This window comes from Meles meles, chromosome X (assembly GCF_922984935.1).
Source record: "Meles meles chromosome X, mMelMel3.1 paternal haplotype, whole genome shotgun sequence".
Classification (NCBI taxonomy): Eukaryota; Metazoa; Chordata; class Mammalia; order Carnivora; family Mustelidae; genus Meles; species Meles meles.
Window position 1 is genome coordinate 47,693,115 of NC_060087.1, and position 21,125 is coordinate 47,714,239.

General features: G+C 44.5%; 2 protein-coding genes and 1 pseudogene across 5 annotated transcripts in view; 2 read left to right on the forward strand and 1 right to left on the reverse strand.

Annotated features, from left to right (window-relative positions):
* The first annotated feature begins 7,318 nt into the window (after window positions 1–7,318).
* LOC123935027 lies at window positions 7,319–7,886 on the forward strand (annotated as a pseudogene).
* A 4,550-nt stretch (window positions 7,887–12,436) lies between these two features.
* On the forward strand, window positions 12,437–18,039 carry TSR2 (TSR2 ribosome maturation factor). Of its 2 annotated transcripts, XM_045995423.1 has the most exons (5): window positions 12,437–12,580; window positions 12,743–12,833; window positions 15,560–15,651; window positions 16,621–16,791; window positions 17,022–18,039. In XM_045995423.1, the coding sequence occupies exons 1-5, from the start codon at window positions 12,497–12,499 to the stop codon at window positions 17,154–17,156; spliced, it is 573 nt and encodes a 190-aa protein (XP_045851379.1). In that variant the 5' UTR covers window positions 12,437–12,496; the 3' UTR covers window positions 17,157–18,039. The 2 variants fall into 2 exon arrangements, with proteins under 2 accessions (XP_045851379.1, XP_045851380.1); XM_045995424.1 differs by lacking the exon at window positions 12,743–12,833 and having other exon boundaries at window positions 12,484–12,580; window positions 17,022–18,032.
* A 192-nt stretch (window positions 18,040–18,231) lies between these two features.
* The window catches only part of FGD1 (FYVE, RhoGEF and PH domain containing 1), a 43,856-nt gene continuing 40,962 nt past the window's right edge, over window positions 18,232–21,125 (reverse strand). For all 3 annotated transcript variants that reach the window (XM_045995421.1, XM_045995420.1, XM_045995422.1), the window contains 3 exons: window positions 20,939–21,100; window positions 19,500–19,643; window positions 18,232–18,954 (listed from right to left, as the gene is read on the reverse strand). In XM_045995421.1, coding sequence (XP_045851377.1) covers window positions 18,649–18,954; window positions 19,500–19,643; window positions 20,939–21,100 — 612 coding nt within the window. In that variant the 3' untranslated portion in view covers window positions 18,232–18,648. The remainder of the gene's footprint in view (window positions 18,955–19,499; window positions 19,644–20,938; window positions 21,101–21,125) is intronic.

The window sequence follows — 21,125 nt, forward strand, 5'->3', positions numbered from 1 at the left end:
ACCCCAGGTAAGCTGTGCTTGGACTTCTCACACGTGGCAACTGTGACATAACAGTGTGTTGTTTTAAGTTGCAAAGTTTGTGGTAATTTGTTATGTAGCAATAGAAAACTAGTACACTCAGCTTAGATTTCGTTTATCCATCATTATAATCACTCCTTGCAAACATCCTTACTATGCTGGCCCTTGCGGCCAACAGACCCTAAAGCAACTCCCAGTCATCTCCACTACCAGGTGTTGATTGCCCTGTGTAATCTCCTCCCCTTGGGTGTAAGCAGAATCTGTGACTTGCTTCTAGCCAATAGAATATGACAAGTGATAGGATGTCATTCCCATAAGACTGCACCTTAGCAGATTAGAATTGAAGATGCTCTTACTAGCTTTGAAGAAGTAAGCAGACTTGTTGTGAAAAGGCCTATAGGGAGGATCATGTGGCAAGGAACTTGGTGTCTAGCAGCTGACAGTCATCCCTGCCTGAAAGCTAGCAAGAAAATGAGGACCCCACTCTTATACCTTCAAGGAGGTAAATTCTTCCAACAGTCCAAGGGAGCCAAGAAGCAGATGTTTTCCCTAGTTTGAGCCTCTGATGAGACTGCAGTTCTAGTTGACATCTGTATTGCAGCCTGATGAAACCCTAGAGAAGACCGAGCTAATTTATTCCTAGACTTCTGATACATAGAAATTGTGAGATAATAAATGCATTTTGTTTTAAGCCTCTAAGTTTGTGATGATTTGTTCTGTAGCATAGGAAACTAATGCAGTCCCTCCCTCCCATCTTTTTTTTTTAAAGATTTTATTTATTTATTTGACAGAGAGAGAGAGAGATCACAAGTAGGCAGAGAGGCAGGCAGAGAGAGAGGAGGAAGCAGGCTCCCTGCGGAGCAGAGCCCGATGCGGGGCTCAATCCCAGGACCCTGAGATCATGACCTGAGCCATAGGTAGCGGCTTAATCCACTGAGCCACCCAGGCGCCCCCCTCCCTCCCATCTTAATACTTGCCTGGCCAAACACAACCTGGGTTAGTCAAAATGCCCCACCTACTCTACATCTGTATCTGAGCGGCTGAATGTTATTAGAGAAAACCAAAAACCACAAAACAAGTCAGTTGATTTCACTCTAAATCATTGATTGCAGACCTCAAATGGGCATTAATAGCATAGCCATCCTGTTATGCTCACTTCCACACTTTCGGAGATTACTCTTTTATACCTTCTCTGCTCCTCCCAAACCTCCCACATTCCAGTCTCTGTTCTCACCTTCAGCTTGTTGGTTTCACAAGACCCTCCATTAAGAAGATAGCTGCATTCAAATGGAAATTCCCTTATCTCACCACCTGACCTACAATGCTCTCTGCACGGAACTTCCTTTTCTTCTGACTTGTCACGTGAAAGAAATAACCCTCTTCATATCAAAGACCAGTCCTTTCAGTTCTGCTTTACACTTTGTTCACCTACTCAAGGTCTTTAGCTACTCCCATCTCTCCCGGGTCATCAGGTTCTCCTCTTTTGGGCCATCCCCATTTGTGCATGAATGGGCTCTGTTATCTACCATTTTTAAGTCCTACTTGAATTCCATGAGCCTCTCCTGCTACTGCCAAGTTCTCTCTTCCAGCTGTCCCCATTTCACCTCCCATTCACTTTTCAACTAACTCCAGTCTAGTTTTGCACCTCTCCATGAAACCTGCTCTTGTCAAAGTCACCAAAGACTTCATGTTGTCAAACCCAACAGATGAGTACTTGTATCTGTTCATCCTAACTGTGCTCTCAGTAGAATCTGACATGGTCAGTCAACCAGTTTCTCTTTCTAGAAACATGTCTGTGTCTTCTCATCCTCTCTCCCTAGCCTCTAAATGTTGACATTCTGAGCTTGTAAATGGATTGCCCCTTGTTATCTCCACTTGAATATCTAATAGGCGCCTCAAATTAAACATCTTTAAAGCACAAATCTTGATATTTTCCCCAAGTCTTTCTCTACCTCAGTACAACTACCAGTTACTAAATTAGAAAACTGAGAATCATGCCTTTCCCTCAACTCCTCCACACTCAGTAGTTCTTACAGCATACTATGGGTTTTATCTCTAAAACTTGTCTTGAATTTGTCCACAGGTCTCAGTCTCCACTATCACTAACCTACACCAAACTACCATTGTCTCTTACCTGAACTATTGTAAGAGCTTTCTGACAGGTCTCTTGCTTCCACTTTTGCTTCTCTGTAATTCAATTTCTTCTCATGAACTAATAAGGCCCTTGCTGGTGTCACACGCCTCACCTCCTGTATCACTTTTCCTCTCATACTAAGTTCCATCATCCTTGTCTAAGGACAAGTTACTTTTGTTGGAACCATCTTCTTCTGGCCTCCTATCTCCTCCTTGTAAAAACAATTTAAATGTTACATCCAGCATTTTTTCCTGACCACCATATTAAAAACTGTTCCTCCCTCACCTGTTATCCTACTTGAATGTAAGCTCTGTGAAAGCAAAGCCTTGTTAGCACAGAGCTTAGTGTAGTGCCTGGCACATATTCAGCATTCCATCAGCGTTTGGTGAATGAATGAATGAATGAATGAATGAGGCACTGAGGATTTAAGTGCAATGTACTTCAATGTGAGGACTGAGATTGGCATGAAAGACAAAATACTCTGGACAATTAAGAGGATATTTTTATTCAGCCTATTACAGTAGAGAGATCATACACTAATGAGAAATGTCTTAAAGGAAAGAAAGGGAGACTGAAATTTTATGGAGGCAAGTAGACAAGAGTGGAAAGTTAAGGAGTCTTATAGAGTGATCAGGAAGAAAAGGGACAGGTCTTATCTGAGTCACTGAGGAAAGGGGGGCTGAGTCTTATCTCAGAATATGTGGGAGCAGGGAAGTCCTTGGTAGTTAGCCCTTTCTCAGAGTACAAAGTGTGGAGGAGTTTTGGACCATGGCTATTTTCCAGGAACACAGGGCTCAGATAACTTCCAACATTGTCACTGGTTGTCTCAATTTTAGCACAGGACCTTGATCTGAAAATTTCATCTGTGGAATCAATTTGGGGACCTCACTCTGAGGGCCTATATTTGGGTTCAGTCTGAACAACTTGGGTGGACCACCTAGAGCTATCATTGGAGGTGATTTTGGAGTCTTAGCCTGAGGGACTTGATCTTGGGACCTCAGTTTAGCAGATAGACTTCAGGGAGATTTATCTGGGAATTCTGCTTTGGAGAACCAGTTTGGAGGCTCCAATTGGGGGATTCTGTCTACTACGTTCAGTGAAGAGGCCGACTCTGGATGTAATGGGCTAGCTCCATTCAGTGGTTAATTCTGAGGTTGGTAAGGAGTTTCATTTTGGGGGAGGCTCAGAGTGTGGCCTGAAACTTCATGAACTAATAAGGCCCTTGCTGGTGTCACACGCCTCACCTCCTGTATCACTTTTCCTCTCATACTAAGTTCCAGTATGGGGTTCTGAAACTTTGTTCTGCAAACTATCTCTTGTGCACAATCTGGGAAATTTCTTCAGTGAGCTCAGGAAGGATATTTATTCTAGAGACATAATTTTGGGGGGTTTGGTCTAGAAACTGAACCACTTACTTTATGGTTGCCTGTCTAAGGACTAAGGCACTACTAGCTTAGTACTGGGGGTCAGTCTCACTGCATTGGTCAGTCAGGAGCTCTGTCTGGATCACTAATTGTTAGGTGCTCAGCATCAGGATTTGGGCTTAGAATGCTGAGTCATTGTGGATCAGACTTCAGCCCAGCCAAGGGTGCTCCACCTGCATCAGATGCAATTGCACATAACAGAGAGCCAGTAAATACTGGTGGTTCAAACAAGATAGAAGCCTTTATTTCACTCATGTAAAAACAGTCCCAAGGAACTGCCTCACTCTTCCATTTAAATCTTACTGCCAAAGCTTATACCACATGGCCATCAGTTGCAAGGGATACCAGGAAATATAGTCTTTAAGCTGGACTTATGTCCACTTAGCTAAAAATATGGGTTCCGTTCCAAAGGAGAAAGGGAAAATGTAAGTTGGAATGTGAAGCTAGTTTGAGGCATGTGAGGGGTCCTTCTGGGAACTCAGACTTGGACCACCTCCAGATATCATCCCTATCCTCCTTCGAGTAGCTAAATTTAGGGTTTCAATCGCATACCTTTGCCTAGAAGTTCATTATGGGACATGACGTTGAGGGCTTAAACACTGAGAGTTAACTCTTGAAACACCCAAGGATTTGATATGGAAGACTGATTTTTGATCTAAGATATGACTGAGACTCTCACCAAGTGATTGCCAGGCTCAAGGCTCAGTGTGGGTGGCTGAGTCTGGCCACCTTGGGACAATCAGATTCTGGGACAATCAGATTTTGGGAGTTCAGTCCAGAATATTTTATCCTGAGGAGCCAAGCCTAGGGCATCTCAATATGATAACCTCACCTGGGATCTCTGTGTGGTGGGCTCTTTCTTGGGATTCCAGGCTGGGTTCTAGTCTGAAAATTTCCATCTGGAAGAACCTGCTGCATTTAAACACTAGCAGTTCAGTTTGGCAATTCAATCTGTGTTTTAATCTTGGATCTTAGTCTCAGGTATCATGTTGGGAATTGAGTTTAGGCTTAGGTTTTGGGATTTCAGTCTTTACCATGTTAATCTGGTCCTCTTCATCTAGGCTTAATCTAGTCTGAAATGTTCGCTCTAGAATAGGGTCTAGAGTAGGAGTAGAGTAAGTGTCATGCATAGAACTTAAGTGTGGATTTAGATGTGAAAAAAATACATCTTATTTCTAACCTCAAATGAAATTAGGCATTTCTTTCTTTCTTTCTTTTTTACATTTTTATTTATTTTTTAAATTTCTTTTCAGTGTTCCAGAATTCATTGTTTATGCACCACACCCAGTGCTCCAAGCAATACGTGCCCTCCACAAAACCCATCACCAGGCTCACCCAATCTCCCACCCCTGTCCCCTCCCAAACCCTCAGTTAGTTCCTCAAAGTCCACAGTCTCTCATGGTTCATCTCCCCCTCCAATTTCCCCCAACTCCCTTCTCCTCTCCATCTCCCCATGTCCTCCGTGTTATTCTTTATGCTCCACAAATAAGCAAAACCATATGATAATTGACTCTCTCTGCTTGACTTATTTCACTCAGCATAATCTCTTCCAGTCCTGTCTATGTTGATGCAAAAGTTGGGTATTCATCCTTTCTGATGGAGGCATAATACTCCATAGTATATATGGACCATATCTTCTTTATCTATTCGTCCGTTGAAAGGCATCTTGGTTCTTTCCACAGTTTGGTGACTGTGGCCATTGCTGCTATGAACATTGGGGTACAGATGGCCCTTCTTTTCACTACGTCTGTATTTTTGGGGTAAATACCCAGTAGTGCAATTGCAGGGTCATAGGGTAGCTCTATTTTTAGTTTCTTAAGGAATCTCCACACTGTTTTCCAAAGTGGCTGCATCAACTTGCATTCCCACCAGCAGTGTAAGAGGGTTCCCCTTTCTCCACATCCTCTCCAACACATGTTGTTTACTGTCTTGTTCATTTTGGCCATTCTAGCTGGTGTAAGGTGGTATCTCAATGTGGTTTTGATTTGAATCTCCCTGATGGCTAGTGTTGATGAACATTTTTTCATGTGTCTATTATAGGCATTTCTTTCAATAATAAATGTAGGTAGCCAACCACAGTAGTATTAGCAATCATATTAAATTTGTCACCAACACACAGATATTTTTCGTAGCAGGTCTTTTTTAAAGAAAGGTTTATTTTATAGAGGGGAAGGGGCAGAGGGAGATGGAGAGAGAATCTTGAGCAGACTCCCTGCTCAGTATGGAGCTCAATGCAGGGCTTGATTTCACAACCCTGAGATTATGACCTGAGTTAAACTAAGATCAGATGCTTAACTGACTGTACTACCCAGGCACCCCTCATAACAGATCTCTTAAAATGTTATTTACAGTGGGGCACCTGGGGGGCTCAGTTGTTAAACACGTCTTTGGCTTGGGTCATGATACTGGGGTCCTAGGATTGAGCCCTCTTCAGGATCCCCGTTCAGCAGGAAGCCTGCTTCTCCCTCTCCTGCTTGTCCTGCTTGAGTTTCCTCTCTTGCTGTCTCTCCCTGTCAAATAAATAAATAAAATATTTTTAAAAGATGTTATTTATAGTCATTAATTTGAAATCGCAAGAGTCATTTAACTACTAACCTGCTAGTAGAGCATTGTATTTAAGGCATTAATAAAAAATGTATATTACAATTAGTTTTGTAATGTTTTGATAACTATATTTTATTTATTTATTTTTATTATGTTAGTCATCATACAGTACATCATTAGTTTTTGCTGTAGTGTTCCATGATTCATTGATTGCGTATAACACCCAGTACTCCATGCAGTATGTGCTCTCCTTAATACCCATCACCAGGCTCACTGATCCCACCACTCCTCTCCCCTCTAAAAGCCTCAGTTTGATTCCTGGAGTCCATAGGCTCTTATGGTTCGTCTCCCCCTCTGATACACGTCCTTTCATTTTTCCCTTCCTTCTCCTAATGTCCTCTGTGTTATTCCTTATGTTCCACAAATAAGTGAAACCATATGATAATTGTCTTTCTCTGTTTGACTTATTTCACTTATAACTATATTTTAATATAATTGGTTTCCTTTATAATGTAAATTTTATTTTATGCATTAAAAAACATTAATCTGGGAAGGGACATATTGGCTTCAACAGATTGCCAATGGATTCAAGGCACAAAAAAGAGGAAGTCTGTCACTTAGTATACTTAACCTTGGACTTCAGTCTTAAGGCTAAATCTCAGGGTTCATTCAGAGGCCTTGGTTGGAGCCCAGAGTGGAGTCCCAAGTGTGGGTACTTCTAGAAGATCTACTGTGATATTGTGATTTATAATAAAAAAATGTATTTGAGGAGTGCCTGGGTGACTCAGTGGGTTAAAGTCTCTGCCTTCAGCTCAGGTCATGATCTCAGAGTCCTGGGATTGAGCCCTGCATCCAGCTCTCTGCTCAGCGGGGAGCCTGCTGCCCCCCTCCCCACCTGCCTCTCTGCCAACTTGTGATCTCTGTCTGTCAAATAAGTAAATAAAATATAAAAAAATATATTAAAATATGTATTTGGACTTTGAACCCTTTCCTGGCACAGAGCTCCTAAAATCTTTGTAATTTCCTAAGTGATGAGAATGGTAAAAGGTATCTATGGCTATGTTGCCTGTAGAGCCACCCTGTGATTACAAGTTTGGAAGTTTCAGTTTCACCCCTCAACCTCCTGGGAGGGGAGAGGGGCTGGAGGTTGAATTCAATCACCAATGGCATTGCAGACACCACTGCCCTGGAACCTCCCATGTCACCAGTCATGGCCAACCCCACCATGCACATTGCTGTGGGTGGTAAGCCCTTGGGTCACGTCTCCTTTGAGGTAAGGGACCTGGAAACCAAGAAATGACTACTCATCTGATTCATAAATCTATTTTAACAGATTGGAGCTGTTTGCAGGCAAAGTTCCAAAGACAGCAGAAAACTTTCATGGTCTGAGTACTGGGGAGAAAGGATTTGGTTATAAAGGCTCTTGCTTTCACAGGAATATTCTGGGATTTCTGTGCCAGGGTGGTGACTTCACATGCAATAATGGCACTGGTGGCAAGTCCACCTATGGGGAGAAATTTGATGATGAGAGTTTCATCCTGTAGCACACAGGTCCTGGCATCTTGTCCGTGGCAAATATTGGGCCCAACATGAAGAGTTGCCAGTTTTTCATCTGCACTGCCAACACTGAGTGGTTGGATGGCAAGCATGTGGTCTTTGACAAGGTGAAAGAAGGTGTGAATCTTGTGGAAGCCATTGAGTACTTTGGGACCAGCGATGGCAAAAACAGCAAGAAGATCACCATTGCTGACTGTGGACGAGTCTAATAAATTTGACTTGTGTTTTCTTTCAACTATCAGATCCTTCCTTCTGTAGCTCAGAGAGCACCCCTTCACCTCCAGCTGCTCAAAATATCCTATAATCTTTGTGCTCTTGTTATAGTTCTCTGGGTTCTGTATTTTCCTTACTCCAAGTCTAGCTGGATTGCAGGGTGAAGTTTATGATTATGAAATAAAGACTAAATGACACCACCACCAACAAATCACTAATGTACAAAGATTCAATCAATCATGCCTATGTAATGAAGCCTCCATAAAAACCCTGTCAAAGAGCTTCTGGGTTAATGATCATAGGGAGATTCAGAGAGAGCATGAAAGCTCCTTGCTCCTTCCGCACACATTGCACTATGCATCTCTTCCATCTGGCTGTTCCTGAGTTATATCCTTTGATAATAAACCAATAATCTAAACTTCAGTTTGTTTATCTATCTACACCCAATGTGGGGCTCCAACTCATGACCCCAAGATCAAAAGTCACATGCTCTTCTGACTGAGCCATCCAGGCAACCCTAAACTGATGATCTAGTAAGTAAAACGTTTCTCTGAGTTCTGTGAGCCCCTGTAGCAAATTAATTGAATCAGAGGATGGGGTTTTTGTTCCCTCCCATATATAGCCCTTTGGTCAGAAGCACAGGCAACAACCTGCACTTGTATTTGGCATGCGATGTGTGTATGTCGGGGGGGGGGGCAGATTTGTAAGACTAAACTTTTTTTTTTAAGATTTTAAAGGGAATGGCAAAAGGGAATGAGAAAGAGAGAGAGAGTATGAGAAGGAGGGTGTCAGAGGGAGAAGCAGACTCCCGGCCAAGCAGGGAGCCTGATGTGGGACTCGATCCCAGGACTCCAGGATCATGACCTGAGCTGAAGGCAGTTGCTTAACCAACTGAGCCACCCAGGCACCCCTGTAAGACTAAACTTTTAGCCTATGGGATCAGAGTCTATCTCCAGGTAGGCAGTATCAGAAGTAAGTTGAATTGGAAGACACATAGCTGATGTCAGAAAATTACTTGGTGGTGTGGGAAAAACCTCCACAACACCCTGGAACGGGTGACCAGCATCTTACCTACTCTCTCCATATATATTTGAAGCCTTAGTCTGGAAACTCATGCAGAGGTGACTAATATCAATATCTTTGTTTGGGCTTATTTTTTTTTTTTAAAGATTCTATTTATTTATTTGACAGAGAGAGAGGTCACAAGTAGGCAGAGAGGCAGGCAGAGAGAGAGGAGGAAGCAGGCTCCCCGCGGAGCAGAGAGCCCGATGCGGGGCTCCATCCCAGGACCCTGAGATCACGACCCGAGCCGAAGGCAGCGGCTTAACCCACTGAGCCACCCAGGCGCCCCTGTTTGGGCTTATTTGAACTCAATTTAAGTTGCTGAGTCTGTTTGAATGAGTCTCAATAGCTCTGTAGGAGTTTATGCCTTATAAAGTTGTCAGCCTGGGAATGCTCATGGTTATCATTTCATACCATGTTGTTTTCTGCCTCTGTGTCTTTGTATATACATTGTTTCCTCAGCAGGAAAGTCTCTCTCTCTCTCTCTTTATTTAGTAACACACCCCACCACCTGGCAAAATTCCACTCAAACTTTTAAGATAAATCAGCTCAAGTGTCATCTCTGAGAGACTGCCACAAGCCCCCAGGCTGGGTCAGGGGCTCCCTCTGCTGGATTCTCATGAGCCCCTGTGCTCCCTTCTCCTCTAACATTGCACAGAGATGGATTTATAATAGAACAATAAAGCTTAAGCCTCAGCACCCCATACTTACACATGCCACTTCCGAGTCCCTGATTATTGAGTGCAGTCAATTTGAAGAGCATTTACGATTTGTCATTGCACAAGAACAGTTAAAATACCCTGAAATTTTATAGCTCACATGTAAAAAAAAAGAGAGATTTCTCTAAATTCGACAACAATCTTAAAATTTACCTCACTAATAACAAATTGTGAAGTCGACACTTTTCTAAACTACCAATAAGAATTTTTATCAACTGAATAACATTGAATTCAATTGAATTCTTTGTATTATCTCTAGAAAATGTTATTATAAAGTAATTGTCATATTTATTTAGAGAAGGGTATCAAGGAGCTTGTAACCAAAAGGAAAATTAGTGGGGAGATGTGTCAAACAATTGATAAAAATATTTTATTTTGTGGGGTTTGAGAATGTTTATGGTATTTGTCAGTTTTTAAAAAGTTTTGTAATTTGTAACATTTGTGATTTCTTTTATAAATCTAAAGCAATACCTTCATACCTAATTTGTACCATTTCTCTTAAAGACAGTTTGCAGAATTCTATCTGCTTCAGGTCCTTTAACACCTAGATTGATCCAGAGCACTGATCATTCTCTAGGGTCCTTGGCCAGTCTTGCATGATGGACTGTAAACTCCTTAGGCATTTGATCAAACCCCATGCATGACACAGCAATACTCAGCAGGGGCCCAGGCACAGAAGTGACAGTATTGTTTGTTAACATGGTCTAGTCCAAAGTTTGCAATCCTTGCTGTGAGAGGGAATCACCTATGCTATTTTTCTAAGAACAGCTTTATTGAGATATTATTTATATGCCATAAATTTCACCCATTTAAAGTGTAAAATTCAATGGTTTTTAGTATATTTATGGCGTTGTGTAACTGTGTTAGTTTGCTAGGGCTACCATAACGAAATACCAGACTGGTGGCTTTGACAACAAAAATTTATTTTCTCGAAATTCTAGAACTTTGAGATCAAGGTGTCAGCAGGTTTGGTTTCTTCTGAGGCCTTTCTCTTTGGCTTGCAGATGTTTACCTTCTGTGCACATAGCCATTTCTCTGTGCATCTTATGTCTCTCTCTATGCCCTAATATCCTTTTCTTACAATGAAACCAATTGTATTGGATTAGGGCGTACCTCTAGGGCCTCGTTTTACCTTATTTACCTCTTTAGAGGCTCTGTCTCCAAATACAGTCACATTTTGAGGTATTGGGTCTTAGCATTTCAACATATGAATGGAGGGGATGACTCACAACTCAGCACCCAACAGCAACCATCACACATCTAATTTTAGAACATCTTCATCTCCCCCCAAAGAAATCCCATTTCTCCCCTCCCCAAAGCCTGGGCAACCATTAACCTCTTCTATATCTCTGTAGATTTGCCTATTCTGTATATTTCATACTACTTTTTTTTAACTTATTTGACAGAGAGAGAGAGAGAGATAGCGAGAGCAGAAACACAAGCAGGAGGAGTGGGAGAAACAGGCTCCCCATGGAGCAGGGAGCCCAATGCTGGGCTCAATCCCAGGACCCTGGGATCATGACCTGAGCCAAAGGCAGATGCTTAACAACTGAGCCACCCAGGCACCCCTGTACATTTCATATTAAATGATATTATACAATATGTAATCTTTTTTGGCTAGTTGGTAGTGATGTCACCTCCTTCATTCCTGATTTCAGTAATTTGATTCTTCTTTTTTACTTAGTCAACCTAGCTAAAAATTTGTCAATTTTGTTGATCTTTTCAAATAATCAACTTTTGTTTCATGATTTTCTCTATTGCTTTGTTTTCTATTCCAGGTATTTTCTGTCCTATCTTTATTATTTCCTTCCTTCTGCTTGCTTTTGGATTACTTTGTTCTTCTTTTTCCTGTTTCCTAAGGTGAAAGGTTAGGTTATGGATTTGACATCTTTCTTCTTTTTTAATATAGGTGCTTATAGCTATAAAACTCACTTGATTTTTTTTTAAGATTTTATTTATTTATTTGACAGAGCTCACAAGTAGGCAGAGAGGCAGGCAGGGATGGTGGGAGGGGGAAGCAGTCTCCCTGTTGAGCAGAAGCCGGCGGATGTGGGGCTCGATCCCAGGTCCCTGAGACCATGACCTGAGCGGAAGGCAGAGGCTTAACCCGCTGAGCCACCCAGTTGCCCTAAAATTCACTTTAAGCATTGTATTAGCTGTATTTCATAAATATCGATGTGCTGTGCTTTCATTTTCATTCATTTCAGTTTGTTTCCCAGTTTCCTTCATAATTTTTTCATTGACCCATTTGTTATTTAAAAATGTGTTAATTTCCACATATTTGTGAATTTCACAAATTTTTTGTTATTGATTTTTAATTTCACTCCATTGTGGTGGGAGAACAAATTTTGTGTGATTTCAATTCCTTTAAATCCATTGAGGCCTGCTTTACAACTTATCATATGGTTTGTCATGGAGAATGTTCCATGTGCACTTCAGAAAAATGTATAGTCTGTTGTTGCTGTTGGGTGCAGTGTTTTATGGATGTTACAACTTTTTTTTAATGCAAATTTTAAGTCTAAGCTCCCTGAGGTTGATTCCTCTGCCCCAAGGCCTGGAATCCGTATCTTTATTAAGTTCCTCACACCTTTCAGGAACCCATGGCCCCGCGCGACCTCCACTCCTGGCTTCCTTTGGTTTATTACATAGGAGTTAACTGCGGTGATGTCATTCATTGCTCTGATAGACTTTTCTATTGCTCTAGTCTTGCTGCCAGGTCCGCGGAAAGGCACATCTGCGTTCTCAGGCTCGGCTTTCGGCTCATTTGGCCTGGGCTGTGCTGCGCAGCCATTGGGCCTCCTGGGCATCGCGTGGTCAGAAGACGGATGATGGCTGGAGCTGGGGAAGATTCGCGGGCGCTGTTCGTGGCTGGCGTCCGCGCGGCGCTGGAAGCCTGGCCGGCCTTGCAGGTGAGTAGGGCCACGGCTAAGATAAAGGTTAGTGTCTGGGGCAGAACAAGAGTTGGCTGGACAACGCGCCTGAGGCGCCACTGGGCGGCATAAGCAGCCAACCCTACACCACCTCTGGCCGGCTTCCAGGCTGACGTGGTGGGTTCTGGCCTGTGTTCGCAGATCGCTGTGGAGAATGGCTTCGGGGGCGTGCACAGCCAAGAGAAGGCCGAGTGGTTGGGGGGTGCAGTAGAGGAGTACTTCTTCCGCAATGGTGAGTGAATGTGAGGCTCTGCGACCTGTCTTTGGGGGCGTGGGGAGGAGGAGGCGGGTCCTGTAGAGCGCGCGCTTCCTGTTGAACAGTTGTGGGATGGTACCTAACTGAAGTCGAGGTGGAATGAATACAGGCTTTGGGAGTCAGAATCTTGACTTCTGATGCCTTAGAGGCTGTGTCATTGGCTTGCGGTATCACTCTGGACAAGTTGTTTTATCTGAGACTCCGTTTCCTAATGCCTAAAATAAATATTAAAGTATTCACCTCAGCACTGTCCAATAACAATACAATGCAACTCACATCATGTCATTTAAAATTTTCTAGCAGCCGCTTCAACAAAGTAAAAAGAAGCAAATGAAATTAATGTTACTGAACTCAGTATATCTAAAATATCTCAACAGGTAATCAGTATAAAAGATAACTCATGAGATATTTTACATCCCTTTTTAGTATTAAGTTTTCAAAATCTGGTGGGTATTTTACAATCTTAGCACCTTCTCAATTTGGCCTAGCCACATTTTGAGTGCTCAGTAATGACTTTTGGTTATTTGGACAGCAAAGATCTACAGCTTTTTTTTTTTTAAGATTTTATTTATTTGACAGAGAGATCACAAGTAGGCAGAGAGGCAGGCAGAGAGAGAGGGGGAAGCAGGCTTCCTGCTGAGCAGACAGCCCGATGTGGGGCTCGATCCCAGGACCCTGAGATCATGACCTGAGCCGAAGGCAGCGGCTTAACCCACTGAGCCACCCAGGTGCCCCAAAGATCTACAGCTTTGATGTGTCTTTAAGGTCATGTAAGAATAGGGGACCCTTCAGAGGGTCTTTTGAATAGTAAGATTTTTACAAAATTCTTTATTCAGGTTTTTTTCTTTTGGTCTTGTAGATGACATTAGGCAGAGTCATCACAAGGAAGTTTGCCATCTAGTTATGGATCCATTTAAGTAAGTAGGCATTTACAGTCTGGGTGATGTTCTAATAAGGATGAGCTCAGGGTGCTTGGGTAGCCTGAGACTGAGGAGGAGGCTTCCTTTGGAGATTGTTTAGGGAGGTAGTGATTGGCTGAGTCTTAAGGGATGAAAAGGAGTTAACTAGGTGGGGGAGACAGAGCACACACAAATAAGTTCTGTGGTATGAGAAGATTATGTGTTATATTTGGAAAGTGGCAGGGAGCTCAGTATTGGAGTAAGAGTGTGTGCGCGCTTGTGAGTGTAGGTAGGAGTGGTTGAGAATGAATCTGGGGGGTGACCCGGGGAGGTCCTGGGAAGAGGTTAAGGCATGGAAGATGCTACATGCCTTTGGTTTGTCTGTTAGGCCAGTGTTTGCCAAAATGCAGGCTATGGAATAATAGTTCTATTAGATATTCAGTGAAGAAAAAGCTTCTCCAGTCAAATTATGTAAGAACTTTTTCTTCAGCTCCTCCTTAGGAGTCACAGTAATCATTAACATAATAAAAGTTTGGCTAATGATAAGAATCACAAAAAAGCCCGTTTTCCTTTGTTTCTCATTAGCTTTCTATGGATAGCTTTCTTTAAAAACCAGGAGGACAGCTATTCCTGAATAGCAGGATATGAAACACTGCTGTAGGTGATGAAAATTCATGGGCCCTTTCTAAGGTGAGTAATAGGATGAGATTTGTTGACTAGAAAGTTCAGAAAATAATCGGTATGGAGCATGACTGGAGAGGGAAAGACTGATGAGAAGGTTATTTCTGTGTAGAAAATAATGAGGCATGAACTAGGGCAGTGGCAATAGCAATGGATTGGTGTCTTGGAGATTGTTTGGCCGTGAAGAGGGAGGAAAAAGGAGGCAGGTTTTGGGTTTGAGTCACTGGGTGGATTAGGTGCCTTACATGGAATAGAGGAACCCTGGAGGACAAGAAGTAGGTTTGAAGTGGTAAGATGGTGAGTTTGGCTTTGGATGTGGAGGGCCTGAGGCATCTGTGAAATTGGTAGAGTGTAGTCTGTGTTGGAGACGGCTTTGGGGGATATTAGATGAGAGTGCTAGGGAAAGTCAAGGGTTAACGAGCTCTCCCAGAGGGAAGGGAGAGTGAGGAGCTTTGTGGAAGACTGTCTTGAGTAATTCTCTAATTGAGAAAAAGTAGAGCAGGGGCCCAGAAGGTAACTGAAGACTAGATGGTGGAGATTAGCCAGAATCACATAATAGGATGTTGATATCAAGGCTATGATGATTTCATCATTGGAAGTACTTATATCCATTTTTTCTTATCTGTCCCATTCAGTGGAGCCACAGTTGTGAAGGGTTTCTACATTTCAGAAACTTCAGCCCTTGAGTGATGGAAATTAACAAGGATAATGGGTCTCTCCTATGCCAGGCATTATTTAGGGGACTTCTCATAACAGACCTTCAAGAAGGCCGCTGTTAGCCCCATTTTGTAGATGAGAAAACAGGCACAGAGATAAGTAACTTGTTCAAGGTCACAGAGAGGAGGCCAGTTAAAATAGGTCAGATGAAAGAGGGTGAGTGTAGTTGGGATGCTTTGGGAATAAGAGGGATTGGTAGGATGCAGGAGATTGGAAATTAGGTATTTATGTTTAGTGTTTGGCTTTTAAGAATCACATTAAAAACCTGGAGTACAGAGCACTTAAGTGAATAAAAGGCTCACTGTTGGGGCCTTTACCCACCAATTGGGTGTGGACCCACCAAGTAGGTATTGAATAGTAGTGGGCATGAGTGATTAAGGTGGCTGGTCTTTGCTTTCCTACTAGCTGACTTGGAGCTAGATGAGGTGGAGGACTTCCTCGGGGAGCTCATGACGAACGAATTTGATACTGTTGTGGAGGATGGAAGTCTGCCCCAGGTGAGCATATTGTGGACTAACTCCCATTTCCCTTCCTGCAGTCTTTCTTCTCCCTGTCTGTTTGTTTTTAGGCCAAGATCTTGGGTCTAGGGGCACCTGGGTGGCTCAGTGGATTAAAGCCAATGCCTTCGGCTCAGGTCGTGATCTCAGGGTCCTGGGATCGAGCCCCACATCGGGCTCTCTGCACAGCAGGGAGCCTGCTTCCCTCTCTCTCTCTCTCTCTCTGCCTGCTTCTCTGCCTACTTGTTATCTCTAAAAAAAAAAAGACTTTGGGTCTAACCATTCTTTTCTTGAGTCCTGTGCAAGAACCTTCTGTGACTCCCTTTTGCCTAAAGGAAAAAGTCTAGTCTTCCCAGGTCTTTCCAAACTCTGCCTCTTCTCTTTAATTTCTCTGCATACAGCATTCTCAACCGGGTCCATTCTTTTTTTTTTTTTAATTTTATTTATTTGACAGAGAGAAATCACAACTAGGCAGAGAGGCAGGCAGAGAGAGAGGAGGAAGCAGGCTCCCCGCGGAGCAGAGAGCCTGATGTGGGGCTCGATCCCAGGACCCTGGGATCATGACCTGAGCTGAAGGCAGAGCTTTAACCCACTGAGCCACCCAGGCGCCCCTCAACCGGGTCCATTCTTTACCCCCGTCCCAAAGGCAGGTCAGGCCAGGTACATTTCCACCCCTGTTCTGGTTAACATTTTCCCCATCAAGCCCTGCTGAGATTGCCTTCCCTTTTACCTCTTCTTTCAAACCAAGTTCTAGTGCCTTCCTTTGCTAGGAAGCCTTCCTTCCATACTTTAGACTCTTACCTGGATCCTTCGTATATGGTTCCTTCAGTAGTGAACTCCTTGGGGGAAGAAAGAGCCCCATTCTCTTCTGGAAAATTCCAAACCCCTCCCTACTCTTGCTGCAAACACATGCGGGTTGTATTGTAGGTTCTCCAAAAAATCCAAGCTAGTTGAATGTTTTCTTGGTAGGTGAGCCAGCAGCTACAGACCATGTTCTACCACTTCCAGAGGGGTGATGGGGCTGCTCTGAAGGAGATGGCCTTTCACATTACCCAAAGAAAGTACAGGGTCGGAGCCACTGCAGTTACAACAGCCCGAGAAACGGATGAAGATGATGCGGACAGCGTGGAGGAGATGGAGGTGAAGGGGGGTGCCCTTGGGTGGGGAGATGCAGAGATCTTCAATTTTCTGGGAAATCAGCTAATTTCATAGAGAAGTGATGGGGCGGGGGGATATATTATCCAGAGAGGGCAGGGAACTTTCCTAAGGTCACACAGCCAGTCCTGGCAAAGCTGGGAAGAGAGCCTGGGTCTCCAGTGGCCATAGCCAGGAGGAGTTGTATTTAGCTCTCTCCTGTATTTCTCCTCCAGGTCACAGCTACGAATGATGGGGCAGCTACAGATGGGGTTTGCCCCCAACCTGAATCCTCTGGTCCAGACTCCCAGACTATTAAAGAAGAGGATATAGTGGAGGATGGCTGGACCATTGTCCGGAGAAAGAAATGAGTGGGGCTGGAAATGGTTTGGGCCCTTGCTTGCTAGTTGTTTTGAGCCTTGTCTGTAGGGGTTTTGGGGAGGGTTGCAGACTCTTGGGCTGGTTCCCCCATCTCCACCTTCTTCCTGTTCCCCTATTCAGTTTCCTCCAGGGGAAGAAGAGCCCTAGGGTCCTTGCTCTCGAGGTAGTATGACCTGGTTCACCCACTCCCTTGGGTCTTAAGTTACTGTCTGCATGATGGGCCTGATTTCACAGTACATTGCCTCTCAGGTGTGGTTAGTATGAAGAGGGAGGGTTGAGCAGGTGAGGGCATGACTGGAGAAGCTAAACAGTGGTTGACAGTGGCCAGGTGGATCTGTGAAGGGAGAAGACCAGCAGGAGAAACAGTAGCCCTGCTGGGTCAGGAATGTTGAGATGAACTTGCAAATTAGAAGCAAGATGAGTTAAAGATGTGAATGAAAATAGCTGTGGTACCTCTTTTTCTTTTTCCCCTGCCCATACACACACAAAGCAGCTCTGTACCCCTGCCCAGAAATTGGAACCTCCCAGGAACACTCCTTTTCTGCAGCTTAGCCGCTAGCCCTGGGTTCCTTCAGGAAGTCTAAGACTTTGGCTAGGTGGTGAGCCTGGGGGACCTGGACTTTGTTTTCTTTCTCCTCCAGCCTCTTTCCATATAGTTACCCAAATCCAGGGATGAGGCTTAAAACCTCAGTAAATAGTACCTTATTGTTTAATCTGTGACTTGACCGGTGAAGAGCCTTAGAATCAGCCTTTTAGGAGCTGGGCTTCAGAGCTCATTAAGGGAGCAGTTTTTGGGCCCACCCTAGCAGCCTGTTACCTTGAACAAACAGGTGGATAAATGGAACACAGCAGCAGTCTGAAAGTTTCCATAAGCTCGAAATAAACTGTATTTTTCTTTAAAAAACAAAACAAAAGAGTATCCATTGTCTTCCCCCCATTCCCCTGTCCTGCCCTGTGGCCCTGCCATGGGTCTGGACGATAAAATACTGGGTAGCCTTGGGGCCGGGTAGAAGCTATAAGCCATGGGAGAGGCAGGAGGGGTCTGGTCACCACCCCACGTAACGTGTGTAAAGACACTGGCTGGGGGGGCAGGGGTGGGCCAGGGCCATGGGGTCAGTGGCAGAGCTGGCACTTGAATCCAAATCTCCTGCCTCCAGTTTGGGGGGGACTTGGGTGGAGGCAGGATCTGTAGGATGGTGAAGGGATGGAGGACAAAACAGCCTAATTCAAGGGGGTCTGGCAACAGCTCCCACCCTTCCTGGGGACAGGGATTTAAAAAAAATTAACATCACCATAGGAATTTTTTTTTTAAAGCCCATGTTTTGTGAAAAGATGAATTAAAAAACCTAAGCACTGGGGATTGAAAGTGCCCATGTTGGGAGTTCAAGTATTGACTGAGCTGGGAGGGAAGGGGCTGGGGCCCCCAATTGGACATGGGCAGCTAGAGTATGGTGCAGGGGGCCCCAGTTCCTCCCAAACCCTCTAGGTCTTGTCTTGGGTCTGGGGGGCTTCAGAGGGTTCAGCAATGGCTCCTGAAGCTGCCACTGGTGCCTCCTCCATCTCCCTGTCCTCAGACAGTGTGGGCCCTGGGCAGAACGTGTCCCCACGGCCTGCCCGACCGAGCACCGCCATCCATCGCCGCTGCAGCTCCTCTGTCTCGGGGCTGAAGTACCAGCTCAGGTGGCTCTGGGTGATCTTGAAGACGTGCCTTCTGTCAGGCCGCTCCCCTGCCTCAGGAGGCCCCACCTCAAAGCCAATGAGGGGCAAGCTACGCTGGGCTTTCACATCCTAGGGAACAGGACAGAGCCGGGGTCACCTCGAGGCTGGGCTTCTCACTAGTTTTGCATCTGCTGAACCCTTCTTTTCCTTCTCCTCCTCAGGAAACTTCCATGGCTTCACTGATAGCAACTGAAAAATGTCAACTGAGGCTAGCATGCAGGCTAGCTCAAATACCCACTTCCTCCCACAACCAAAACCAGTTGGGCTAGTCTCTTTAGAATATAACAAATAATATTTGCAGGACTTTGTTTCAGCTGTTCCCTCCATTTACATGTTCTTCCCCGCTCCAAACTGGACCTAGCAGTGCCTAACCTCCACTCTGGCTTCCTCCAGGAAACTAGCTCCACTGTCTCACCCCACTTTTCCCTACACATGTTGGCCCACAGTCACTCCTTGTCTCTAGCTGGTCTTTGTCTCACAAGGGTAGGGGTTCTGATTTCCCCTTAGTCTTACCCAATCCCCCAAGGCCAAGGAGAAGTCAAGGACTGAAAGGGAAGAGGAGCAGCCTGGTTTTGCCAGGTGGCTGAAAGGCCCTGAAAGAATGGGATGCACACCTGAGGGGCTCCATAGATGTACAGCACCAAGGGTTCATTCTCAGGGACCACGAACCATGCCTTGTGCCAGCCTTTGCCACCTTTCTCCATGTAGTGTAGGAAGCTGCAGATGACGCTGTTCTCCGCAGCCACTGAGGCCTGTTTCTGTGGCCAGAGACATAGGGGACATCAGTATTGATAGAAGGTCTGGCCTGGCTACTCTTGGCTTTGACATGCCCTCAGCATAGGGATTGATAAGGCTTAAGCTCAGATGGCGGGAAGGATTTGTCCAGTACCCCCACCCCCTGTGGGTTAGAATTGAGGCTGAAAGCCAGGCTTGTCTACTGCACTGCAGTGGCTGCTTGCCTCCTAAGAGTTGGTGGGAGGGGTGTTTAGCAGGGCCACCTAGATGCCAGGCAGGCATTGCTCCATCAGTTGATTTATTCCTCAAGTCACTTACACCTTTATACCTCTCCCTGTTCATTGTCTTTCATCATAACATCCATGCCTTGGATTTAGCAAGAGGCAAACCTAGCATTGTGAAAAGGATTGGGTAGCTGGGTAAGGCAGTTTGGCTTAGAATCCCAGCTTGAGATGAAAATGTACTGACTTGGAAGGAGAACATATAGGTCTGTTGTAAAGTTTAAATGAGTTAATGTATGCAAAATGCTCAGAAGAGTGCCTGGCACGGAGTAAGCGTTCTTTTTAAAAAAGATTTATTTATTTGAGAGAGAGAGCGAGAGCGCTCACACGTGCACATGAGCAGGAATTAGGGGCAGAAGAGTAAATCCTCAAGCAAACACCCCCCTGAGTGAGGAACTCACCCCAGGGCTCCATCTCAGGACCCTGAGATCATGACCTGAGCCGAAATAAAGAGTCAGCCGCTTAACCATCTGAGCTACCCAGGCACCCCGCAGAGTAAGCATTCTTTAAATGTTAAGTGAAATAAATACCTCAATTTGGTTAAAAACAAAATAAAAAATGTATGTATGGCATGCTATAGCACAACTATTAATAGTGGTAATCTAGTAGGTAGAAGGAATATGGTGTTTTTATTATTTTTGTTTATATTGTCTAATTTTCCCCAGTGCACATATCCTATTTGTAATAAGAAAAGATAATTTGTTTATTGAAAAAACATACTAGCTCTGCCACTCGCTGGCTGTGTAATTTGTGCAAATGACTGCCTGAGCCTCAGTTCCCTCATTTGTAACCCAGGGATAGGAATAGCATGGATAAATTACTTACTGTGAGGATTAAATGGCTAAAGCACTTAAATAAAAATTCATCTTTCATTCACTCTTGCATTCATTTTACTCACTCCAAGCCTGGGTCACTTGCTCAGTGGAAGCACATAGCACCCTAGCATTTCAGAGATGCCCACGCGTGTGTCAGTCATGGTGGGTGGCTAGGGCCCATGTGGTCGGTGTGGGACTGTTAGTTGGGGACCTGGCTCTTACCTCCAGGATAGACCTCCGGCGCTGGGGTGTATGCTGGCTGCAGACTGGGCTGCTCCCAGGCACCCCATGCAAGGCCACGTAGCAGTCCGTGCACACACGGTTGGAGCGGTTGTTGTCATAGATGAGGCGGGCCCGGAACTCGGAGCACTTCCCACAAACCACCTGGGGTGGCAAGTGGGCAAAAACA